This window comes from Chionomys nivalis, chromosome 4, assembly GCF_950005125.1.
Source record: "Chionomys nivalis chromosome 4, mChiNiv1.1, whole genome shotgun sequence".
Taxonomy (NCBI): domain Eukaryota; kingdom Metazoa; phylum Chordata; class Mammalia; order Rodentia; family Cricetidae; genus Chionomys; species Chionomys nivalis.
Genome location: NC_080089.1, coordinates 44631496 through 44655780, shown reverse-complemented (window position 1 = coordinate 44655780; position 24285 = coordinate 44631496). Strand labels below are relative to the sequence as shown.

Here is a 24285-nt window from a genome sequence, read left to right as displayed (position 1 = left end):
TAGTTAGAAATGGTTGCTAGCCACCATGTGGATGCTGGGAATTAAACTCTGGTCTTCCGCAGGAGCAGCAAGCGCTCATAACTGCTGAGCCATCTCCCCACCTTACTCTCCTTACACACATCTATTTTACCCACCTTGTTCTCCTTAGCCGAAGGCACAGACTCTTCTCGGCTCCTCTCACTCGACAGGCTCCTTGTTCTGTTGCTCTTTTAGCGGACTCTCCTTGGACTATCTCCAGGTTCATATCTTTCTTCTAGGAAATCTGTTAGCGCTTCCGACTGTACTCCCGGTGCTGAGAACTCAAGCTTGTGTTTGGAAGCTAGCGCTTTGTTTTGTCCCAGTGCCCTTCCTGATGGAGGGTGGGGAGCTGTCTGGTTAGGGCCAGCTGCCTTCCTGTACCTGCTAGTGTGGCTGGCACTCTCCTGTCCTACGGGGAGACCATGGACTGTTTTTAATTTTCTAAAAAGCATAAGTTATTGAAAGTTATTTGTACCTGTCATGTTTTATCTCGTTCTCTTTCCCAAGCCTAATTACTGTCAATTGGTAAATCCCTCCTAGAACTTTAGCACATACACTCCATTTACGGTTTTATTGTTTTAATCATAACTATTATGTTATGTGCGCTGTTGCTCTATGTCAGTATAATTTTTTTTTTTTTGAGACAGTCTTGTTATGTAGACTAGGATAGCTTTAAACTTGTGATCCTTCTGGTTCAGTCCTCTGAGTTCCCGGATTGCAGGTGTGTACCACCGTGTCTCAGTCTGTTTTTCTTCTTAGATAAGGTCTCACAGGTCCTGAGGATGACCCAGGACTCCTAATCCTCTTGCATGCGTTGAGGTTAAAGGTGTTTTTTTAAATGAGGTTTTACCATGTAGCCATGGACTTGTGATCCTCCTCCTCTGCCTTCTGGATGTCGGGGTTATAGGTGTGTGCCACCATGCTTGCTTTACCTGCCTGTAATAGTTTGATTTGTCGCCGTGACAAAATACCTTAACCAAAAGTAACTTAGGGGAGGAGGGTTTGCTTCAGCCCCCAGTTTTAGCTGAGAAGTTCATCGTGCTGAGAAGTTCAGGGGTACCCAGGGCACCAGTCACAAATGTGGTGCACAGACATACATGCAGACAAAACACCCATAGTCATTGGGAAAATATCTGTTTCTGTATTCCCTGCTGTCTGCCATTGATGTGCTCATGTGATCCGGGCTGTTCTCTCCTGACCACATGCTTTATAATAAGTCTTGAAATCTTTCAGGGTAGGTATTCTACCCCTGTTCCCATTTTTCTTTTAGTATTTTTGTGATTTTAATATTTGTGGGTAGGCCGGGCGGTGGTGGCGCACATCTTTAATCCCAGCACTTGGGAGGCAGAGGCAGGCGGATCTCTGTGAGTTCGAGACCAGCCTGGTCTACAAGAGCTAGTTCCAGGACAGGCTCCAAAACCACAGAGAAACCCTGTCTCGAAAAACCAAAAAAACAAAACAAAACAAAAAACCAAAAAAAAAAAACAAAAAAAATATTTGTGGGTATTTTGCATGCATGTATGTGTGTGTACCACATGCATACTTGGTGCCTGAGAAGGCAGAAGAGGGAGTTGGATCTCTTGTAACTAGAGTTACCGGTGAATGTGAGTTACCCTGTGGGTGCTGGGACTTGAACCTGCGTCCTCTAAGAGCCACTTCTCCAGCCCCTTGTTTCCGTTTTCAAAGTCTCACTCGAAGTTCTTTGCATTTCCGTGTCTTGTCACTTTACTGTTTGAACTGGGACCACACGTAAGTCAGTGTGAGGGGAACAGGCATCTTAAATGGTATTCAGTCTTCCAGCCCATGAGCACGGTCTGTTTCCATTTATTTAGGCTTCCTTTAATATGGCTCAGAAATGTTTAATAGCTTTTGTGTACATGTGTTGCCTCTCTTTATCAGATTTATCCTTAAGTAGTTCATATTTGATGCCTCTGTAAGTGCTGTATTTTCAGTTTCCAATTCTTTGTTGCTTTTATAGAGAAGTAAAATTGGTTTCTGTATATTGATCTTGCACTGTACGACCTTGCTAAAATCAATTATGTCAGGCCTAGTAGCTTTATTTACTTATTTTTTTTAAGATTCCATAGGATTTTCTGCAGAAGTGATTGTGTCTCCTAGGAATAAAGGTATTTTGCCTCCTACTTCTAATCTTGTTGCCTTTTCTTTCTATTTTGTACCTCAGTGACTAGAGCCTCAGCATCATTAAGTAGAAGCAATGATGGAGGATGTCTTTGCTTTGTTCCTGATCTTAGGGTGGAAGCTTTCATTCAGCATTGGGTAGCTTCTGGCTGTGGGCTTCCCGTAGATGCCCTCTGTCAGTAGAGTTTGTGTGTAGCGTTAACTCTAGTTGTTCTTAATGATAAAAACTCGGAGTCAGGAGCCAGGCAGTGGTGGTGCACGTCTTTAATCTCTGTGAGTGAGTTCAAGACCAACCTGGTCCACAAGAACTAGGTTCAGGACAGGCATCAAAGCTACACAGAGAAATCCTGTCTCAAGAAACCAAAAAGAAAAACCAAAGAACAGCAGCAACAGCAGCAGCAACAGCAAAAACTCAGGGTCAGATATTAGGGGGTGAAAGCTGAAGGGTTGGAGAAGCAGAGCGGCAGCCACTAGAATGTTCTTACCTCTACCATTGCTCAGACTGAAGGGGTGATCCTGTCCTCAGACTGCCTCCTGAGATTGCTTCAGACTCCTCCTCAGACTGTGTCCTTGGACTGCAACTGTCTCCACCAAACCTCAGACTGCATTGAGCTCCTGTCTCCTCCTGCCTTACATTCAATCCTCTCTCCACCCAGCCACATCACTCCTGTCTCTACCTCCATAGTGCTGGGGTCACCTTTGTGAGTTCTGTTTCTCTTTTAGATTCAGTCCGGTGTAGCCCAGGATGGCCTTGAACTAACAGAGATTCCTCTGCCTCTGTCTCCCGAGTCCTGGGATTAAAGGTATGTGCCACCACTCTTTGGTCTTTAGTGGTTTAGTTCTGCCCTCTGATCTTCAGACAAGCTTTACTTGTCTAAAAATATTGCTACATTTGTGCTGTTGCTGGTACTTTGAAGAAAAGGTGGATGGATTTTACCCAGCGCTTTTCTATATCTCTTGATAAAATTAGGTGATGGTTTTCTTTTTAGTCTTTTTTTTTTTAAATTTACTTATTATGTATACAATATTCTGTCTGTGTGTATCTCTGCAGGCCAGAAGAGGGCACCAGACCTCTTTACAGATGGTTGTGAGCCACCATGTGGTTGCTGGGAATTTCTCAACTCAGGACCTTTGGAAGGGCAGGCAATGCTCTTAACCACTGAGCCATCTCTCCAGCCCCCTTTTTAGTCTTTTCTTACAGTCAATTTATTGATTGATTTTTCAAAACTTTAAATCAATTTTTAATTGCATTTATTTATTCATTTATTTGTGGGGTGGGCATGCCACAGTACTTGTAAGAATGGATGTCAGAGGACCATTTGTGGGAGTTGGTCCTATCCTTCTACCATGCGGGATCCTGGAAGTGAACTCCGTTCCTCAGACTTGGCCATAAGCACCTTCATCAGCTGAGCCATCTCTCTGACCCTGATTTTCAAATGTTGAACCAGATTTCATATTCCTGGGGTAGCTCCACTTGGTCATGATGTATGATCATTTTTATATTTTATGGGATTTGATCTTGTAAAATTGCATTAAGTGTTATTGCATCTGTGTCCATGGGGGGAAACAGGTCTATAGTATCATTTTCTCCTAATGTCTTTATCTTGTTTTGTGCCATGTTTTCGTTCTCACAGAATGAGAATTTCTTCCTCTCCAGGTTTATGGACGAGCTTGTGTAGGGTTGCTGCTATTCTGCTTTAAATATTTGATGGAATTTACTACTGCAGTCGTCTGGGCTTAGAATTTTCTTTGTGGGAAAAGTTTTAACTTTAATCTAGTTCTAAAAAGAGAAAGCTGTGTGTGTATAAGTGGACAAAAGCAAAGGCAGGAGGATTGCTGTAAGTTCAAGTCCAGCCCAGTCTGGTCTACATAGGTAGTTCCTGTCCAGCTAGTACCCCATAATGAGACCCTTTCTCATCCTTGCCCCCATGAGATAGAGTATTCAGGTCAATTCTCTGTTTTGTCCTTTAAGGCACAGTCTCTCCATATAGCCCAGGACTGACTTGGTAAACCAGGCTGGCCTCAAGTAGGAAGAGATAATGACCTTGAACTTTACGTCCTCCAAGTTCCACATCCTGAGATTAGAGGGTTGGACCATCTCTACTGTCTCAGAGCAGAAAGTTCTGATTCAAGTACTGTGCATAGAATACTGCGTATAGAAACATGATTAAAAATTATTTACAAGCTGGGCGGTGGTGGCGCATGCCTTTAATCCCAGCACTCGGGAGGCAGAGGCAGGAGGATCTCTGTGAGTTCGAGACCAGCCTGGTCTACAAGAGCTAGTTCCAGGACAGGCTCCAAAACAACAGAGAAACCCTGTCTCGAAAAACCAAAAAAAAAAAAAAAAAAAAAATTATTTACATGTATATGTGTGTGCCTACTTGTCTGTATGTACAGCATGAATGCAGGTGCCTGAGAAGGTCAGAAGAGGGTGTCAAGAGTCTGGAACTGCTGGGCAGCGGTGGCACACGCCTTTAATCCCAGCACTCCAGGACAGGCTCCAAAGCTCCAGAGAAACCCTGTCTCAAAAAAACAAAAACAAAAACAAAACAAAAAAAGAGTCTAGAACTGGAAGTCATAGGCAGTTGTGAGCTGCTATATGGGAGATGGGAATTGAGCTATATTCCCAGGCCTGGTCAATTCTTTGGGAATGAATCTTGGTAGTTTATTTATTTTTATTTTATTATGTATATATACATATATATTTGCATAGGGAGGTCAGAATAGGGTGTCAGATCCTCTGAAACTAGAATTATAAGCCATTGTAAGCCACCAGGTGGGTGCTCGCAGTCAAACCTGGCCCTCTGGAAGAGCAGCCAGTGCTCTTGCTGAGCCTTCTCTCCAGCCCCATTAAAAAAAAAAAATCAGCCAGGCAGTGGTGGTGCACGCCTTTAATCCCAGCACTCGGGAGGCAGAGGCAGGCGAATCTCTGTGGGTTCGAGACCAGCCTGGTCTACAAGAGCTAGTTCCAGGACAGGCTCCAAAACCACAGAGATACCCTGTCTCGAAAAACAAAAAACAAACAAACAAACAAAAAAAATCAACTAGTTTATTTTTAGTTATCTCTTTTCCTTGAGTAATCTTTCAGAAGTTTGTTGCTTGTTAAAAAATAAGAAAATGCCAGGCGGTGGTAGCGCACGCCTTTAATCCCAGCACTCGGGAGGCAGAGGCAGGCGGATCTCTGTGAGTTCGAGACCAGCCTGGTCTACAAGAGCTAGTTCCAGGACAGGCTCCAAAACCACAGAGAAACCCTGACTCGAAAAACCAAAAAAAAAAAAAAAAAAAAAAGAAAAAATAAGAAAAAATCAACAAAGGGAAAAAAAGAAAGTTAACTGCTGTTGCAGCATTGAATGTCCATATTTTATCTTCCATGTCTAATTTCTTTCTTTCTTTTTCTTTTTTTAAAAATATTTATTTATTTATTATGCATACAATATTGTGTCTGTATGCTTGCAGGCCAGAAGAGGGCACCAGACCCCATTACAGATGGTTGTGAGCCACCATGTGGTTGCTGGGAATTGAACTCAGGACCTTTGGAAGAGCAGACAATGCTCTTAACCTCTGAGCCATCTCTCCAGCCTCTCTAATTTATTTCTTATATTTAAATATATCATCTTATCTCCTATGTTGTATTCTGAATAATTTCCTAAGTTTATTTTTCAATTCCTTATTTGTTTATTCTTTAGTGTCAAACTTAATGTTTAACACACTTTAAGAAATAAATAACGGGCTGGAGAGATGGCTCAGAGGTTAAGAGCACTGACTGCTCTTCCAAGGTCCTGAATTTAATTCCCAGCACCCACATGGTGGCTCACAAGCACCCTTATTGAGATCTGGTGCCCTCTTCTGGCCTTCAGGGATATGTACAGGCAAAACAGTGTATACATAATAAATAAATCCTTGAAAAAAAGAAATAAATAACTATCCATTGCTATGTTATTTTATATATTTCAGTATTTATCCCTTATTTAAAGAATTATGTTTTTTCCGGACCTTCGGAAGGACTGACTTGTGAACTCTCTCACTCCTAGCCAGAACATCACAGGTGATATCTACTATTTCAACTTTAACACTGGTCAGTCCATTTGGGACCATCCCTGTGATGAGCACTATCGAAAGCTGGTCATCCAAGAGCGGGAGAAGTGGTTGGCTCCTGGGGCCGTCAAGAAGAAAGACAAGAAAAAGAAAAAGGAAAAGAAAAACAAAAAGGACAAAGAGACGTCCAAAAGTCCTCTGGTAAGTCAGCCTGAGACGAGCTCCTACACAGGGCTGCAGCCCAAGGAGGGGTGGGGACCTTCTAGGAATGAAAACACAGTGAACTCTTGACAGGGCATTGTCTGATTTCACCTGGTGGCTTTTTTCTTTCAGCTTCTAGCAGCTCTTCCTTCTCTAAGTAATTCCTTCTCTCTCCTTGGGGAGCACGTGCTACAGGGCAGGGTTAGTAACAGTGTGAGGTCAGCGGGGCAAGGACCGTGTGTGTTTTGCATTTGACAAAGAAGTGGTACCGTTTCCCACTCTGGAAGGCTGGGGAGCAGGGAGATGGGTGCAGTTGACGAGCTAGCATCAGGCCGCCCTGGTGTGGGTCATTGTTACTCTAAAATAGTTGTTACACCAGTGCCTTCAAGGTTAAAGAGAAAAGCTGGGCTTGGTGGTACATGCCTGCAATCCTCGTGTTTGGAAGGCTGAGGCTGGAGGATCACGATTTTGAGGTCAGCTTGTAATTGATATGTACATGCCATTGGCTTTATTGACGTCATCCGTGGTCTTTGTGGCCAGCGACCTTGGAGGGTAGCAGCAGTTAAATGGTATCGTACTCCCCGTAGTCTCCAGTAGCTTTTGTACAGAGTTCAGAGGGCTCTTCCCATTATTGATTTGTCACTCAGCATGTCTGAACGTAGGAGGCGCAGGTGATCACCCTTACTTCAGGAGGAGCTGAGTGAGACCTTGTGGTTCAGGACAGACTCTGTGCCCTTCGTGCAGGTGTGTGGCCAGCGGCCTGAGGCAGCAGCCCAGTTCAGCCCTGTGAGGAGCCACATCCACAGCCCAGTTCTTCTTTCTTGAAGTGTCAGTTCTGGCCTTGAACGGTCATGTTCAGGTTCCGTGGCTGCTCTGCCTCCCTTACCTCCCTGCAGCTTTATGCCTGGTTTCCTACAGAAGTGTGCAGACAGGTGCTTTCTAAATAGAATCTTAGAATTTTCTAATATCATCATGTATTTGAAGAGCGGAAGGTGAATGCTAGCCCAGGATAATCTGAAATGGTATTTTGGTATCTGGCAGGCTCCAGCCTGACTCGGAGTGGGCTTGGGTGACGGACTTTTCTGTGAATGTGTGTTTGAGACCCAGAAGCTCCTTGTTAGAAAGGATCCCTCTGTAGTTCTAGGAAAAGACAGCTGGGCAACCCTGCGTCCTCAGTGGGGTTCTGAGGGCTCAGGCCAGGCACCTCAAGCTTGAGTTTGCGAGTGGTCAGGCCTGAGGATCATGGGCTATGTAGGCTCAGGGGTCTGGGCCTCTGGAGATGTGTGCTCCCAGCTGGCTGGTTGGTGTATTTACAGAGGGTGGCTTATTCTAAGGCTTTCTGGTAGCCCCAAGATTCTGAGACTGGAAGTTTTTTAAGTAGTACCAACCTGTGCTGGTGGTAGAAGGCGCTTGGCTGAGTTTCCAAGACTTCCTCTCTTTTCCTCATGGGACATTTCTGGGAGTCCTTGATAAGGCTTTTATAAAGTTAACTGATCATGAATCTGAGGGTTTGAGGAAGCTTAGGGACTGGTCACACGGCTGTGGTCTCCTGACTTTGGTGAGTGGTAAAGTGCTGTCTTCAGATGGCTGCTCTGTGAGGTCAGCTTAAAAACAAACAGGGCTACTCTGGTTTACCAGGGGCTGTGGTTCTCTTCCCTGTCAACCATATTGTAGCCTTCACACTGTGGTAGCACCCTAGGAACCGAGTGCCCAGGGCTCTATGGAGCAACGTTTATAGGCTGTTAACATGGTTGTTGTTGGTCCCCCCCCCCTTTAGAGGGGAGCTAGAACCTAGAAAGGGACATATATTTAGCCTAAGGGAATTTTGGCCTTTCTTCTCTCTCTGTCTGGTTTCTGCTTTACTTAAGGAGGGTGGTTTTCTGCTGTGGGTCTTGGGCTGAGGTAGCAAGAATCCATCAGCCCCTGTTTTCTCTGCATGTTTATATACCCATCTAGGAAACACAGCCTGAGCAGGGACTTCTGCCTTCTTCCTCCTTTCTCCGTGGCCTGTCCCCTCTCCCAGCACCTGGGCTTGCTGATCTGGACCTAGACCAAGAGGTGCAGGCTAGAAGCGAGGCCTCCTTTAAGAAAGGGAGGAGCCTGTGCATGCTGGGTGAAACCCCATGGCCCCTCATGGGTGCCCTTCCTGGCAAGCTGCAGCCACTCTCCAAAGGCCAAGCTCCTCGGACCCACCAAATCTTTGCTGATGTGGAGAAAATCTTAGGCAGGCCTCCAGTCCAGTGCAAGACAGAGTTAGGAGACCCACAGGGTCTGGAGTCAACTCAGAGAGCAACAGAGAAAATCTACCTGGGATTTTCAGATCCTGAAATAGAACAGCTGGAACTGAGGAGCAGACAGCAGAAACCCAGCACGGGGGTCGCCCAGATCCCTGAGCTGCTCCAGAATGGTCAGGATGCGTTAGAATGCAGGAACCAGACTCCTGTCCACTCTAAACTTCCCGAAGCCCCCAGAGGCCTACAGCTGAAAGGGGAGCAGCGTAGTCACAGCGTAGCCACACTGAGCTGCACTGGCCCTGGAGGGGACAAAGGTCAGAGCCCCATTCCCTTGCCATCCTCTGAGGAGGAGCCCTCCCTGTCCCTCTGTTCGTCTGACCACGCACTGCCTGCCAGGAAAAGCAAGCTGTTTTTACTAGAGAGCAGCCCAGCAGAAGACTTGAGCTGGCAGGGAGTTCCTGGGGAAGGCGGGGACTTGGGTAGGGGGAGGTGGAGGAGAGAGCCTCCTGGACTATGGATAGGACAGGTCTCCAATCTTGTCAACAAGGACACCACAGAGAGCTGCAAGGAAGTGGAGCCTGCTGCTCCCGAGGTTCCAGAGGCCTCAGCTGAAGATGCACCACAGGGCCTCTCCCTGATGCCACCTGATACCCTGGCATCAGAACTAGCTTCAAAGCCCCCTTCAGAGAATTCTGACAGTAAAGGGAGACACCATCCACACGAGTCCCTGGAGTTTCCCAATGAAGATAGGGAGCCTAGTGTACCCGGGGCTGACTCGGATAGCAGTAGTGGAGGGGGCAGCAGCCTGGCCTCTCCCCTTGGCTCACAGGTCCTAGGTGAGGTAAACAACTTCCCCTGGGACCTGCAGAGCCCCCAGGGCTGTGTTCCTATCATGGGCCAGTCAGACCCAGGGCCTAGAGATGTGCGTTTCTGCCCTTTCCTGGTGCCCCAGTTACCCCCCACACAGAGCTCTGCTGAGGAGAAGTCGGAGAGTGAAGACTACTCTGAGGACCAGAGATTCTACCAGCACATCCTGCAGATGGTCAAGCTCTCCAGGCGGCTGGAGGGCCTGGAACTGCCTGAGAACGTGCAGGAAATGCCGTGCAAAGACGTCGCCGGCATGGTCTGTGGCATGGCCACCGAATCATCCAGAATGTGTAGTGAGGGTGAACACAAGACCATCAGAGCTCAGGAGAGGGACTCGGGGCTACTGGCTTGGGGGCCGGAACTGCTGGAACGTTCTCCAGAAGTGGTCGCTGCCTCTGCCAGGCAGGAGATCTCTCAGCAAGCACAGTGCCAGCTAAGCAGTGGCCTCAGGCAGGGTCTAGTCCAGCCGAGTTCTGACACCGGGCTTGCTGCAGAGACAAGCAAGATGCAGCTTTTCAACCAGGTAGGCTTCTTAGAAAGTGGGGCCTAAGGTCTGGGGCCCCTGAGCTCAGCAGGGCGGGAACAGGTAGAATTGCTCCTGCTCCAAAGCCTTCTCAGGTCTGCTTTCTTGATGCTAACCCTCCTTCAGTACCCGAGGATCCCTTAACCTGAGTGACCACCTGCTGAGATGACCTGGATTTCAGGGTTGTTCTTTATCGCCTGCAGGCTAGAGCTGAGGGCATCTCTGGGTTCTCTTGCCTAGGTGTAGCCATGCTCTTGCATGGGTCATAGGCTTTGAAAGGAGTTCTTCTTAGGGTGGGCAAGGTGGTACCCATGCTGGCCCTTAGACAGAATTCAGGCCCTTTCTGGGGCTTGGGAAGTCTTTTCTACCAGGCGATTCTTGAGAAGAGCCGGCCGTTCACAGCAGGAACTCATCCCCAAAGCTTTGTTTCCCTTCCTGGAGGCAGGCACACAGCACCGCCTGCAGCTGCTTCTGCTTCTTGCCTCCCGGGGTCCCCAGAAAATCACATGGCTAACCTATGTCAGGTTGTGTGGACCCTGTTTGTGACTTCACTTCCCTACTGGGTGGGGCTGGCCTTGTCATCCTTTCCCTTTGTCCCTTTCAAGAGTCACCCAGTTCTTCATTCAGAAATCAAGTCAGATAGAACCATGGGGCTCAGTCTGAATTCCCTAGGTGTTCTGCTGCGGCCCAGCTGTGACTTTACCCAGTTGTTCCCTCTGGTCTCTAATTGCCGACACACACTGGTTCTCTGTTAGTCCTAATAACTACTGTAGTACTATAAATATCAGATAAGCCACAGATTATCCTGAAAGTTTTAATTAGCCCAATGGCATCAAGTTTATCAGCTCTGAAGGACAATGGCATGCACAGGCCCATGCTCAGAGTTAATGGCTGTCTATAGAAGATGATCAGCTAGGAGCCAGGGATGTATAATTTCCCTGCTAACCACTGATTCAGGAAAGGCCCAAGAGAACAAAGGCCTCAGCACGCCTGTCTCCCTCCCTCAAGCCCCCAGCACGTTAGCAAATTAGCCATGTTAGGAGTCTGTAATTTTCTATAAATACAGTGTGTGAAGGATTTCGCTTGCTGATATGCTTGGACTGGTGGAAGGGCTGAGCAGGCGGGGCAGGCTCAGCTTCCTGCACTGCTTCCGACCACAGTCATGAGACCGTACGAAATCCCCTCTCCAAGATAATCCTAGGCTCAGTCCCCTCTGCCCCACTAAGTCTGTGACTTTGGATAGGATTCTCGACCACACCTACCTCCATTTACTCACGTGGGGTCTCTGCATGGTGACAGAGCCACCGTAGGTGGTTTGTGAGAAGAGCATGACCCAGTGTTCAGCACCACTGGCCGATTCTATGTATCGGGAGCTTTTTCCTTGACAGAGCCGTTCTACAGCAGGCCAGATGTCTGGCCATCTGCAGAGGTAAAGGATGTCTTACCTCACTTCTCAGCCAAGACTCAGGTATCCTCTGACTGCAGAGACAGGCCCTGCTGGGGCTTGCCCAGGGACCTCTTCCCTGGACCAAACTGGCCGAGAGGATAGTGACTCTGACCTTGGAACCACCTTTCTTTTTCACTCCTTGGGGTTTAGTGTGGGGGAGAATATGTTCTCTTTGTTTTTTCAAGACAGGGTTTCAGCCGGGGGCGGTGGTGGCGCACACCTTTAATCCCAGCACTTGGGAGGCAGAGGCAGGCGGATCTCTGTGAGTTCAAGACCAGCCTGGTCTACAAGAGCTAGTTCCAGTTCGAGACCAGCCTGGTCTACAGAGCTAGTTCCAGGACAGGCTCCAAAACCACAGAGAAACCCTGTCTTGAAAAACAAACAAACAAACAAACAAACAAACAAAAAAAAGAGCTAGTTCCAGGACAGGCTCCAAAAGAGAAACCCTGTCTTGAAAAACCAAAAAAAAAAAAAAGACAGGGTTTCACTCTGTAGCCCTGGCTGTTCTGGAACTGGCTCTGTAGATCAGGCTGGCCTCAGACTCACAGAGATCTGCCTGCCTATCCCTCCCGAGTGCTGGGACTAAAGATGTGTGCCACCACTGCTTGGCTGTTCTTTCTGTTTTATATGTACATATATATGTGTGTGTATATATATTTTATATATAAATTTATCATATTTGTATATAGATATACGAATATGATAAATTTGAGGAACGTTTTGAAAAGTGTTGCAATCTGTCTCCAGTATGCTATGCTGATCTCCTGCTTTTTTTTTTTTTTCTCTAGAATTTCTCTGTGTAGCTTTGGAGCCTGTCTTGGAACTCACTCTGTAGACCAGCCTGGCCTCAAACTCATAGAAATCTGCCTGTCTCTGCCTCCCAAGTGCTTGGATTAAAAGTGTACACCACTACTGCCTGGCTTTTTAAAAATTTTTCGAGACAAGGTTTCTCTGTGTAACAGTCCCGGTTGTCTTCCAACTCACTCTGTGGACCAGGCTGGCCTCGAACTCACAGAGATCTGTCTGCTTCTATTTCCCGAGTGCTGGGATTAAAAGCATGTGTCATTATCTTTTTTTTTTTTCACTTCATTTATTTTTATTCCATGTGCATTAGTGTTTTGCCTGCATGTATGTTTATGTGAGGGTGTTGGGTACCCTGGAACTGGCATTAGGGAAAATTGTGAGCTGCCATGTGGGTGCTGAAAATTGAACCTGGGTCCTTTGGAAGAGAAGCCAGTGCTCTTAACCCCTGAGTCAGTTCTCCTGCTCCATCTCTTTTTTAAGATTTTATTGTCGACTGTATGCATTTGAGTGTGTGAGTGTATGTTTGTGTGAGTGCAAGTGCTTGTGGAGGCCAGAGGAGGGTGTCAGAGATGGTCTAGACTGGAGTTGCAGGCAGGGGTGTGTGAGTTACCTGAAGTAGGTATGGGAACTGAATGCACTCAGATCCTCTGAAGAGCAGCAGACTCTTAGCCAGTGGGCCCTCTCTCTGGCCCCTATGCTGGCCTCTGGCTTTTCTGTTAGGCCAGATGGTCGATTCCATAATATCGCTACAGCCCTAGGCCCCTTACAGAGACCCCTTGTGTCCATCCTCTCCTCGGAGCGTCTTAGCAGACCCCATAGGGCCAAGCCTGGACCCTCTCCATCATCTTCAGATGAAGGAAAAGGGAGTGTGAGGAGCTGTGAGGAGCCAGAGGGGTCACACATTCGGACCCAGCCTGGATTTTGACTCCAGTTCTCGCTGGCGTGAAGGTGGCCTTCCCTTGGCTCTCCTGAGAACCAGGGAGAGCAAGTCAAATGACAAGGCACGTGTTTATGTGTAGCGGCCTCCTGAGTGCACAGCCCTCCGAGAAGGCCTGTGCTTTCTTCTGGTGTTTGCTTCCATCTCTGTCAGTATCATGTTGAGACTACTTTTTCTCGGCTCCTCAGTTTTAGGCATCAAGTGTAGAGACTTCTAGTTGCTGGGGTTTATCTCTGCCCTGTTCCCTCTGCATCCTGTTCATTTGGCATGTGGCTCCCAAAAGGGGAGCAGAGCCCCCAGTCTTAGCTTCTGCCAGATGTGAACTAACACACAAGTTACCAGGAAGCTGGCCTGCGAGCCTCACCCAGTTGGCACATGGTATTTCTGAATGTTGTGTTTCATTAGCAGCCTCTAAGCGGAGGTGGTTTAAATTTGAATGGGCAGGATTTAGATGCTTTATTTATATATCTGCCTCCAACACCCTGAGAGCCACGTGGTTTCTGGGGTTTGTAACAAGATGTGTTCTGTTGCCCAGGTCCTGGGTTCCCCTTTAGCCCCAGTCCAAGCTCCTCTTTGGAGCCTGGCTCCCTTACGAGGCCTCGGGGATGCCCCACCCTCTGCTCTTCGTGGATCTCAGAGTGTGAGCCTGGGGAGCTCGGCAGATTCTGGGCAGCTTGGGGAACCCACGCTGGTGAGTCCTTCCTCTGCTGTGCATGTGATTTGTTTATGTGGGACCTTCTGAGTGTCCTACTCGGGACTGTGACCTGGCCCTGAGACATAAGCTGTGTCTCAGAGTTCACCAGCTCGTCTGAGAAGAGTCACTCTGGTCGGGAGGCTGGACTGGGCTGTAGGCTACCTTTGCTGATCTCCCCACCCATGTGGCTGGGACAGTGGGAGTTGGGATGGGAGTAAGCAGTGTGAACTAGACGCCAGATTTATGGACATGCTGGGACTCGATTGAGGCCCTATCTAGGTGGGAATTGAGGGAGCATGCCAGGGTCGTTCTGAAGGTCTTTCTGGTAAGTCCCTTGTTCCTTTTGTGTTTTGGATCCTCCACAGGGTCCCAAGACTGCTGCTTGTGCAAAGGGTTTCTTGGGTTCTACCCACGAGGGCAAGCATACTCTCAGTCTCTTGGCTTTAGGGGAAGAGACCAACGAGGAGGACGAGGAGGAGAGTGACAACCAGGTAATGGTGAGGTGTCGGGAGCCACATTTTTGGGGTGACTTCTGCCGCGATCCTAGCTTTGATGGGTTCACATGTTCCAGGGTAGGGGCGTGAGGATTAGAAAAGTAGGAGGAGCAGAGATAAGAAAGATCACAGAGACACAGGATGGTAATGGGAGGGCGACTCAGCAAATACTGAATGCTGAATTCTTCTGAGTTCTCCCGTGTTTAATTTCCGTACACTCTTAGTGCTAAAGGGGGTGGAGAAGAAGGCAAAAGACTGTTTTAACGTGATACAAAGGACAACTAGGACAGTTACTTGCCGCAATACTTGAGACATCAAGTCATTATTCCTTGAGAAAAGCATTCTGTTGTGTAGGCAGTGAACCCACCCTAGACCAAGTATCTCTAGGTCAAACCTCCTGTTTCAAAAGAAGGAGCAGAAGTATGCTTGAATTCTCTGACCTGTGGTCAGGGAGGAGTGGATCTACCTCCATGGGCCATCTTAATGTCCAAAACACCAACTAACCACACCCTAGGTCAGGGTGTGTAGCCGTAGTTGTTGTCAACAACTTTGAGCAAGCTCAGACTCTCTGACCTCCAGACAAGGTGGAATAGGCTCACATTTTTGGGCCTCCACTGTGAGGTCCTCTTTCTGGCCTGGAAACCCTCTGGGTATATATGTATTTAAATCATGGTAAAGCTCTCTCGCACACAGGTAAGAGTTTTAACTTTTTTATTATTTATTCTATATCTTTATATTTCTTTATTTTTAAAGATTTTGTTTGTTTGTTTATTTATTTATTTGATGTGCATTGATGTTTTTCCTGCATGCGTGTCTGTGTGAGGATGTCAGATCTTGGAGCTACAGACAATTGTGAGATGCCATGTGGGTGCTGGGAATTGAACCTGGGTCCTTTGGAAGAGCAGTCAGTACAGTACTCTTAACTGCTGAGCCATCTCTTCAGCCCCCAACTTATTCTAACTGTACAGTAGTTCAGGGATATTGGTTTTTTTTTCATAATGATATGTTACCATCACTACTGTCCACTTTCAGAACTTGTTTATAGTCCCAGATTCTAGCCACCAAAAAATACATCCTTATTCTTCCAGCCCCTGGTAACCTCTCTCTCTTTTTTTTTTTTTTTTTTTTTTTTGGTGGCTCATGACTTTGCCAGTTCTCTTTGTTTTATATGATAAAATCACATAGTGTTTTCTTTGATGTCTGGCACCTTTTCACTCAGTATGCTGCAGTGAGTATGTAAACACTCATTTTGAAGCCTGTTGTGTGTGTTCCATGTTCTGTCTATGCGCTCATCTGTTAGTAGATACATGGATTAGTTCTATTTGGCTAACCTCCCAGCCATTTTAAAAATAAATAAAAGTGGTTTTTCTGTATGACTCTTAGGTCTGAGCTGGAGAACACAACATACTTGCTTGGCCTTGTGCTCACTGGATACAGGGTTGCTTAGCGAGGCCTTAGTGGAGGGCCTGCCCTGGAGTCCTCCAAAGCCTTACCAGGGCACCCCTACTCTCCACGCATGCCCTTTGTGTTGGGCTGGCCAGTTTCTTTAGACTTAGCACTTTTTTTTTTTGTCAACTTGACACAAGCTAGAGTTATCTGAGAAGAGGGAACCCTGACTGAGAAAAATGCTTCCATAGGATTGGTCTGTAAGCAAGCCTGTGAACCATTTTCTTAATAAGTGATTCGTGTGTGCCCATGTTGTGGATGGTGCTGTCTCTGAACAGGTGGTCCTGACTGAGCTGTATACAAATGCAGGCTAAGCAGTCAGGTGGCGGTGGCGCATGCCTTTAATCCATGCTCTTGGGAGGCAGAAGCAGACAGATCTCTGTGAGTTCGAGGCGAGCCTGAACTACAAAGTGAGTTCTAGGCCAGCCAGAGCTAATAGAGAGAACCTTGTCTTGAAAAACCATAAACAAACAGACAAATAAATAACAAGCAGGCTGAGCAAGAGGATCAAGCTAGTAAGCAGCACTCCTCCATGGTCTCCGCGTTAGTTCTGGTTGCTGGTCTCTTCCAAGTTCCTTTGGTAGCTGACTATGCCCTGAGAGTGGAAGCTGAAGTAAGCCCTTTCCTCCCCAACTGGCTTTTGGTCATGAACTCTATCTTAGCAACAGAAACCCTAACTAAGACACTGCTCATAGTTGTTTTCTTCTTGCAGAGTGTCCAAAGCTCCGGTGAACTTCTCAAGAACCTGCACCTGGACCTCGGTGCCCTGGGAGGTAACTTTGAGTACGAGGTAAGAGCCTGGGAACACTGCTGCTAGAGCCTCGAGCTTCATTTTCCTCCTCTGAAGCTCTGCCGTCTGAGGAGCATATTTGGAAAAGGGTCTGTCCAGGATTTCTGGGGTTCAGGGAATGCATCCTCTCAGCTCTCAAATGACCAGTTCTTGGTGAAGTCCCTACACTGGCTGGTGCTTTGAGCATAATGAGATGTGTGTGCTTATGGCTCTTGCCTCCTGTACACTGCACTGGGAAGAGATTTCTTGCCTAGGCAGCAGGCAAACTTGGTGGAAGAGATGACATTTGCCCTGGGCTTTGAAGAGAAGCTAGATTTTAGACGGGGGACAGTTTAGGTAAACAAAGAGCCCAAACAAAGATTTAAGGGTGGAAAAAAGCAGATGGGCGGGAATAGCTTCTGGAGTATGCCTGCAAGGTCCCGTGTGTCTCTGAAGTCTGACCCGCGCTACCGCCAGCATATTTTTTTCTGGAGAACACACAGGCAGTGAGTCACTGTGTAGTCACACTTAGACCTTCTGTGCATGTTTTGGAGCCTTGACATAGAAGTCATAGAAACTGTGTGTTCTCAGTCTAATGTCTGATTTATTAATTTTTTATTTTTTAACTTCCCACCCCTGATTTATTAATTTCTAAGCCATTAACACTTCTCTAAATTTTCCTAAAATATTTGTTATAAGCAATGAATCGTGAAGTTTGCCAATTAGTTTCATGAAGGCATTTAAATACTGACTGTAGGTCTAAGCCTCACACAGGTCTTATATATTATGTTTTTATTTGTGCCTTCCACACCTTAAAGGCAAAATCACTTTTGTATTATTAGAGTGACCACAAAGCTGGCCAGAAAAGCAAAGATGCTCTCATCACAAATTGTAGTTGGCTTCTTTATTATCCCTCTTCTTTGTGTGTATGTGACTGTGTGTGTGTGTTGCACATGTGTGTTTGCTGGATCATATGCTCAAGTGCACATGGAGGCCAGAGGAGGACATCAGGGTTTCTGTTCTATCACCACTGCCTAATTATTCCCTCAAGATACGGTCTCTCCCTGAGCCTGGTGCTAGGCTGGCAGCCAGCGTGCCCCTGCGATCCTCCTGTGGCCCTCTGACCCTCTGAGGCATCTCCTCAGCCTCCCTTATTATTTTTTTAAATTGCATTTTAACTTATTTATCTACCTATGTGTGTGTGTCACAGAGTACACGTGGAGGTTGGAGTCAGTTTTCTCCTTTCATGAGGTTCCTGGGATTGAGCTCAGGTTGTCAAGCTGGGCCACAAGTACCTTTACCCACCAAATGGGCTCACTGGCCCAATCTCTTTTTATTTTGACAAATATTTCCTGTTTTCTCCCTACTCCTTGGAGTCTCAGTCCACACACTGGCTGGCAGGCTCTGGATTGGTACTTGAGACCTCACTGTTGGTGCGTCTCTTAAGGGGATCTAACTCTACCTTTGGGGCGGGACCATCGCATAGTAAAGCTTTGCTCATTATCCAGTAAAGCTTTGCTCATTATCCCGGAATCTGTTCAGCCTTTCGGTTCTGCACAGTCAGCTATGTTTTGATTGTGACTTTAACACTTTCTGCCAAATGCAGCCCTTTTCCCGACTGTCCCATCTGTATCTCCAATCTGATACACGTCTGCTCTGAAACTGCTCCTTCTGAGCGGAGCTGGTCTGCTTGGGTAAAGAATTCTGTTCGATTCCCTGTGGGAGGACTTTGTTTTCTTTCTTTTTTTTTTAAATATTTATTTATTTATTATGCATACAATATTCTGTCTGTGTGTATGTCTGCAGGCCAGAAGAGGGCACCAGACCTCATTACAGATGGTTGCCGGGAATTGAACTCAGGACCTTTGGAAGAGCAGGCAATGCTCTTAACCACTGAGCCATCTCTCCAGCCCGACTTTGTTTTCTTCTCAGCCACGGTTAACCAGTGCTGACTGACCGTTGGACTCAAAGAGGGCCCTCAGTTTGCACTTGAGTGATGTCTGTGACTAGAAGGGGTGTCATGAAGGCTGGCATGTTTGGAGAAAGAGAGTGGTTTCCAGGGGACCAGGCACAGCAAGGGTGAAGATCCTGCATAATTTGTGTCTGTGTACCCAGTACCTAGCCCACTCCCTGGGACACAGGAAGTGCTGGGTGTCTTTTATTTAGCAGCAGAGAGAATGGAGTCGAGGGTATCTAGACAGGCTGGTGGCTTTCTCACTCTCTGGGTACAGTAGGTGTGTGTTTCTTGCAGTCAGTTGGTGGATTGAGATTCCACTGTAGCTTGATCATAATTGCTTCTTAATGGATTACAGATGTCACCAAGAAAGGTGTTTCTCTTTTGATATGGTTTGGACTTCTGAAGTTTTCTCTTTGCTGGTGTGGGGAGCAGGAGCTTTTAAAACATTTTCCTAGCTTGCTTGGCACCACGGTGGTGGTGGTGGGGAATGTTCGGAGTATAGGTGGTGCTTAGACACCTCATACACACACCTATCTTCAGTTATCTGCCACGTGGGGAGTGGGAGTCCTGTGTTCTAACCTGAGGTAGGTATTAGGATTTCTTTCTTGGGGGTGATGTTAGTGGTGGAGATCAGTGTAGGCTTCTAGGCAGACAAAGCTGCCTCTACTTGGGCACTGACCTTTGAAATGGCTTTTGTCTTGCTGTGTAATGACCCCCGGCACCCCAGTCTTGCAGTTAGCTCCAGCTGCAGCCCTTCTTCCTGGGTTCATGCTGCCCCATGTCACCAAGCAGTCACATTGCTCTTTCTTCCATAAGAGGGCAGCAGGATGGCAGGAATGCAGCTGTCAGTGTCTCCTTCCTGTTTTCCAGCCTAAACCCATTGCTAGTCTAATACAGACAGGGAGCCGGAGGCAGTGTGTGGTCATGTGGTGCTGATGAAAAGCCGTCAAAGGAGAGGGAGGGAGCCAAAGCTTAGAAGTCATAGGATGATATCAGTGTGACTGGAAAGTGCTAACTACACCCGGGGTGCAAAGAATTGAGACCAACTGAATGGGCACCCGACCTGGAAAATAACCCTGGCCAATGGTTGGCTTAGCAGGAGTCTCCTCAGATTAGTATGAATGCATGGGCATGTTGTTGAGGCAGCCTCCCCATCCCCCGTCCTGGGTGGATCATGGGAGCCCAAGTGCCTCGGTGCTCTGGGCAGGTGAGGGGGTGGGATTGCAACCTGGGGAGCCTCATGACTTTTGAAAAGTGTTAAATATTCAAGAACTGGTTCTGACAGTCACTCCTCTTCACCCCCTCCTTGTGCAGATGGCAAAATCTTGAAATATGCCTTGAAATGCAGAAGGACTTGAGACTGTGGCAGGAGGAGGTTGGGGAGTTTGAGCATGGAGAGGCCCAGCACAGAGCTGTGCACCCAGAGTCTGGAGCAGGACACTGTACAGAGATGTCTGGGGAGTGCATTCTGACTGGGGGCTAGGCCTGGGGATAGCCTGGGGACAGTGGCTGGGTGAACAGGGACCATGTGGAGTCAGACAGGACACTTAGATTTCCTGCTTTCTCCACCCATTTCTGGCTGTCATCAATAGATGTGGGCGCAGATCAAGGTCATTTATTTTTAAGGCCATTTATTTTAATGGTTGCCTTATTTTATCAATTTTATGTTTAGGTAGGCAGATTGAGATCATCCAGTCACATGGAACTCTTCCTTTTTGGGGACTGGGAAGGAGCTGAAGGTGGAAGCTGGGGCCATACACTTTAGGCACACTCTCTATCAGTGAGCCATGCCCCCACTGAAATTCATCTTCAAGGGTTTAAGCCTGAGAGTTGCCTAGATGAAGCTCAGTGTTCTTGTAGTCGGATTGTGTTCTCTCCAGTATAACTATGGGAATCTTGGGGCTCGAGAGATGGCTCAGTGGTTAAGAGCACTTGCTGTTCTTCCCAAGGACCACAGGGCTGGTTCCTATCACCCTTATCAGGTGGCTCACAACTGTTTGTAATTCCAGTGGGTCTTATGCCTTCTTCTGGCGAATAAACCATACACATATGTCATACACACACAGACACACAGAGAGACAGATACACACATGAATAAAGCAAAATCTTTAAAAATAAATAAAAAACAAGACCTACAGCTATTTTTTTTTTAAAAAAAGAAGAAAGAATCTACCTATATCTGGTGTCCTTTCTCCCCCTCCCCCAGTATTGGGCACAGAGCCCAGTCTCATGTATGCTAGGCACTTGGTATACCACTGAACTGCATCCCTAGTCCCTGATACACTTTGAGTTTAAGCATTTTTAATTCAATAATGCTAATACTAATACAAATAATTTTTTTTTTTTGAGGCAGTGTCTCACAGTGTTGCCTTGACTGGCCTGGAGCTTGTTATAAACCAGACTGACCTTGAATTCACAGAGCCTCTTGAGAGCTGGGCTTAAAGGCATTTCCCACCGTACCTGGCCACCCTCTGAGTTCTATGGTCTACTTGTATTTTCATCGTTTTGAATAGTTAAGAGTTAACATTTTATTTCATAAACACTGTAACGAAAATAGTCTAATTCACACATAACTTTGGCAAATAAATATTACATCTCCATCTCCATTTAGGAGAGGAAGAAGGGAAACCTCAACTCTTACCACTCCCCCACATGTGCGTTCTTTTTTTCTTTTCTAAAACAGGGTTCTCTGTAGCCCTGACTGTCCCGGAACTTGCTCTGTAGACCAGGCTGGCCTCGAACTCTCAGAGATCTGCCTGCCTCTGCCTCCTAAGTGCTGAGATTTCCACCACTGCATAGTAACATGTGTATTTTTAAAAAACAAAAACAAGACAACCATAGTTGAGACATTTTGAACATCCTTATATTGCCAGAAACTGGATTTTGAGCACAATAGGGATCTTGTAAGGAAAATTAACAAAGAAAACCCATAGCTATTATAGGTACTTGGCAGAGTGTCGAGGGACCAAAGACCAAGGAAGGCTTCCTGGGAGAGGCGATGCTGTGAGGCCCGGTAGTTTGTCAGGAGGTGAGGGAGTGTTTGTGTCGAGAATATGTGGCCTAGTGGTAGAGTAGAGGCTTAACATGTGCCAAGTCTCACGATGTCTTTAAAAACTCAAGAGAATGTCCATTGCCGAGTAGAGCAATAGCACAGTGCTCAAGCACAGGCAGGACAGTGGGGCTGAACTGTGAGAAGCAGCAAGGGCTGTCTGGTGTCTGACACTTCCTCCTAATCCAAAGCTTGTTGCTAGGTAACCCAATTAGGACTAGGTTTCAGCCTCTGACTGAAGGACGAGGTCAGGAGAGCCTTCCTTAATTCCAGGATGAGCCTGACTAGCACGGTCTGGTCCCATTTTCTGAATGACTCTTGTGGTAAACAGGCACCCCTGTTGGCAGAGACTGTTTGTTTCCTGGCCACCCAGACCCGAAATAATCACACACAGAAACTACATTAATTGTAGCACTGCTTGGCCAATGGTTTTATTGTATTTCTAACTAGCTCTTACATCTTGAATTAGCCCATTTTTATTAATCTGCGTATCTCCCCGTGGCAGTGGCTTACCAGGTAAAGTTTTGGCATCTGTCTCCTTCTGCAGCTACATGGCATTTCTTTGGCTCGCCTATTTTCTCCTTCTCTATTAGCCTGGAATTCCTGCTTTGCCCTATTCTGCTAAGCCACTGGCTGAAACAGCTTTATCCATTAACCAATAAAATCAACACATATGCAGAAGAACTTCCCTGCCCCCCTCCTGTAAAAGTCACTCTCCTCCTTGGAGCAGCAGAGCCTGGTAGACAAGTTATGGAGCTCCTGCTGAGTGTCGGCGAGTGGCCCCAGTTTGGTGAAGAGAAGGGGCTCTCACACACACTTAAAACAGCAGCTTTGAGAGTGGTAGGGGTGGTTCTTGTTACTGTCTGCTTCTCCTTCACCTTCTGTTCTTCTTCCAGGAGCAGGCTTGGGACTGGTGGCAGTCGCACCTCCCTCTAGTGCTCCTTAGGTTTGGGCAGTCAAAACTCACAAGCAGGCCCATATAAGACACTTCACTTTTCTCGGTGTTAACTTAGTGCCCCACAGGCAGGGTCTGTCTGGTCATCTGTCATCTAAGGCAGTGGGTATTTGGCACACTGAGGATGCTCGGAGGATGGATATGGGGTCTCATTATCATAGAACATCAGTGATCATTTCTGGGACCCTGACAGTGTGGGTAGGCACAGTTTTAAGTTCCTTACCTCACTTAAGATGAGTTAACTCATTTAACCCTCCAAGTGGCCCTGTAAGGTGGACACTCCTTGGATTAATGTATTTAAGAGGAAGGAACAGAGGCACAATAATTTGCTTGAGATTCCATCTCCTGCCTCCCTTTACCATTCCTCGGGAGCCTGGATTAGCCTGTCACTTGGCTGCCGGGTCTGCAATGGTTCTGTCTTTGGCTTCAGCAGACTTGCACTAGAACGACGGCAGATGCCATGTGGAGGTCTTCTCTTTCGAGCTGCCAGCTTGCTTTGTGATGGTCAGCTTTCCACCACCATAGTGAATATCTGAATTAAACCTTAAGCCACATTAAGAAAAGGATTATATCTGCCAGCAGTTTTGAAAGTTAAGCTGTGACTGATTGACCCCCTTGTTTTAGGTCTATGGTGAGGCAGTGCATCATGCATGACCACGTGGGCACAGCAAAGAGACGAAGGGTGTGTCCCTAATAACCCAAAGACCTCCCAATTAGGTTTCATGTCCTAAGAATTCTATCCCTTCTCAGTAATGCCTCTCTGGGGGCAAGCCTCTACCACATAGGCCTTTTGACGACACTTTAGATCCAAACTCTAGTACTTAATATATTTCCAGTTTTAATCTTCAGTATAGGGAATTTGGAAGTCTTAAAAATCCCTGATCAGGAGTTGTTCAGTCTGACATTCTAAGTGCCAGCACAGATGTTTTTCTGGAAGGACGCTCTGAGCCTGAGCCCAGGAGAGATCACTGGATGGATTTCTGAGAACGGTTTTCTGTTTCTATTTTGGATAGCTCTATGAAGAATTAACAGAAGCAGCCGTGGATTTTTACTAGTGAGTTTGTATGTGTTAAACAGGGTGTGGTCACTGTGTTAAGTGTGCAGCTCAGCTCTCCTTTCAGGAGATCCAACGAATCATGCTAAGATTCCACTTCCTTCTAGTGTAGTGGGTCCCACCAGGGGTTTGGGAACAGGGCCCCTTCTGCCGGACGTGGAACTCCTCTAATAGCCTGCTTGAGCACTCTGCTTGGCTCAGGTTTGCTCAGAGCTGCCCTGGTGCTCCTCTTTCTCTCTCTGTCACAGGTGATGGACCTGTGTTCTCCTTGTCGCCTCTGCTCCGTCTCTTACCCAACTAATCCCATCTGTACATCTGCTTCTCAGAGACCCCAGGTCTCTGGGGTTGCTGGTGATCAGTTTGTGTAGGGAGACTTGGAGAGGAGGGGTACCCTCCTCATATTTTTCCCTTTCTGTCTTTGAAAAATGAATGAAAAGTAAAAGCTCTTGTCTTTGCTATTGTCATCATTTTGAGTAAATATTGGCTCCCAAGGTCTCAGGGTCTGACTGACGGGGCTGAGGGGTGTGCTAGATGAAGGCAGAGTTGCGGTAATTTCTAAGCCCAGTTTGATGTGTTTGTACCATCATACAAATTACCATTCAGTTTATCTGGATGTGGGTCAAGGGGCAGCAATCTGTGTTTTTGCAAAACTATTTGGGCAA

At 46.9% G+C, this 24285-nt stretch overlaps 1 protein-coding gene across 5 annotated transcripts in view; it reads left to right on the top strand.

Annotated features, from left to right (window-relative positions):
• Cep164 (centrosomal protein 164) overlaps positions 1-24285 on the top strand; it is a 65049-nt gene that overhangs the window by 12364 nt on the left and 28400 nt on the right. For all 5 annotated transcript variants that reach the window (XM_057767535.1, XM_057767537.1, XM_057767536.1 and 2 more), the window contains exons 4-7: positions 6189-6393; positions 13741-13896; positions 14265-14390; positions 16552-16629. In XM_057767535.1, the coding sequence (XP_057623518.1) occupies positions 6189-6393; positions 13741-13896; positions 14265-14390; positions 16552-16629 (565 nt within the window). The remainder of the gene's footprint in view (positions 1-6188; positions 6394-13740; positions 13897-14264; positions 14391-16551; positions 16630-24285) is intronic.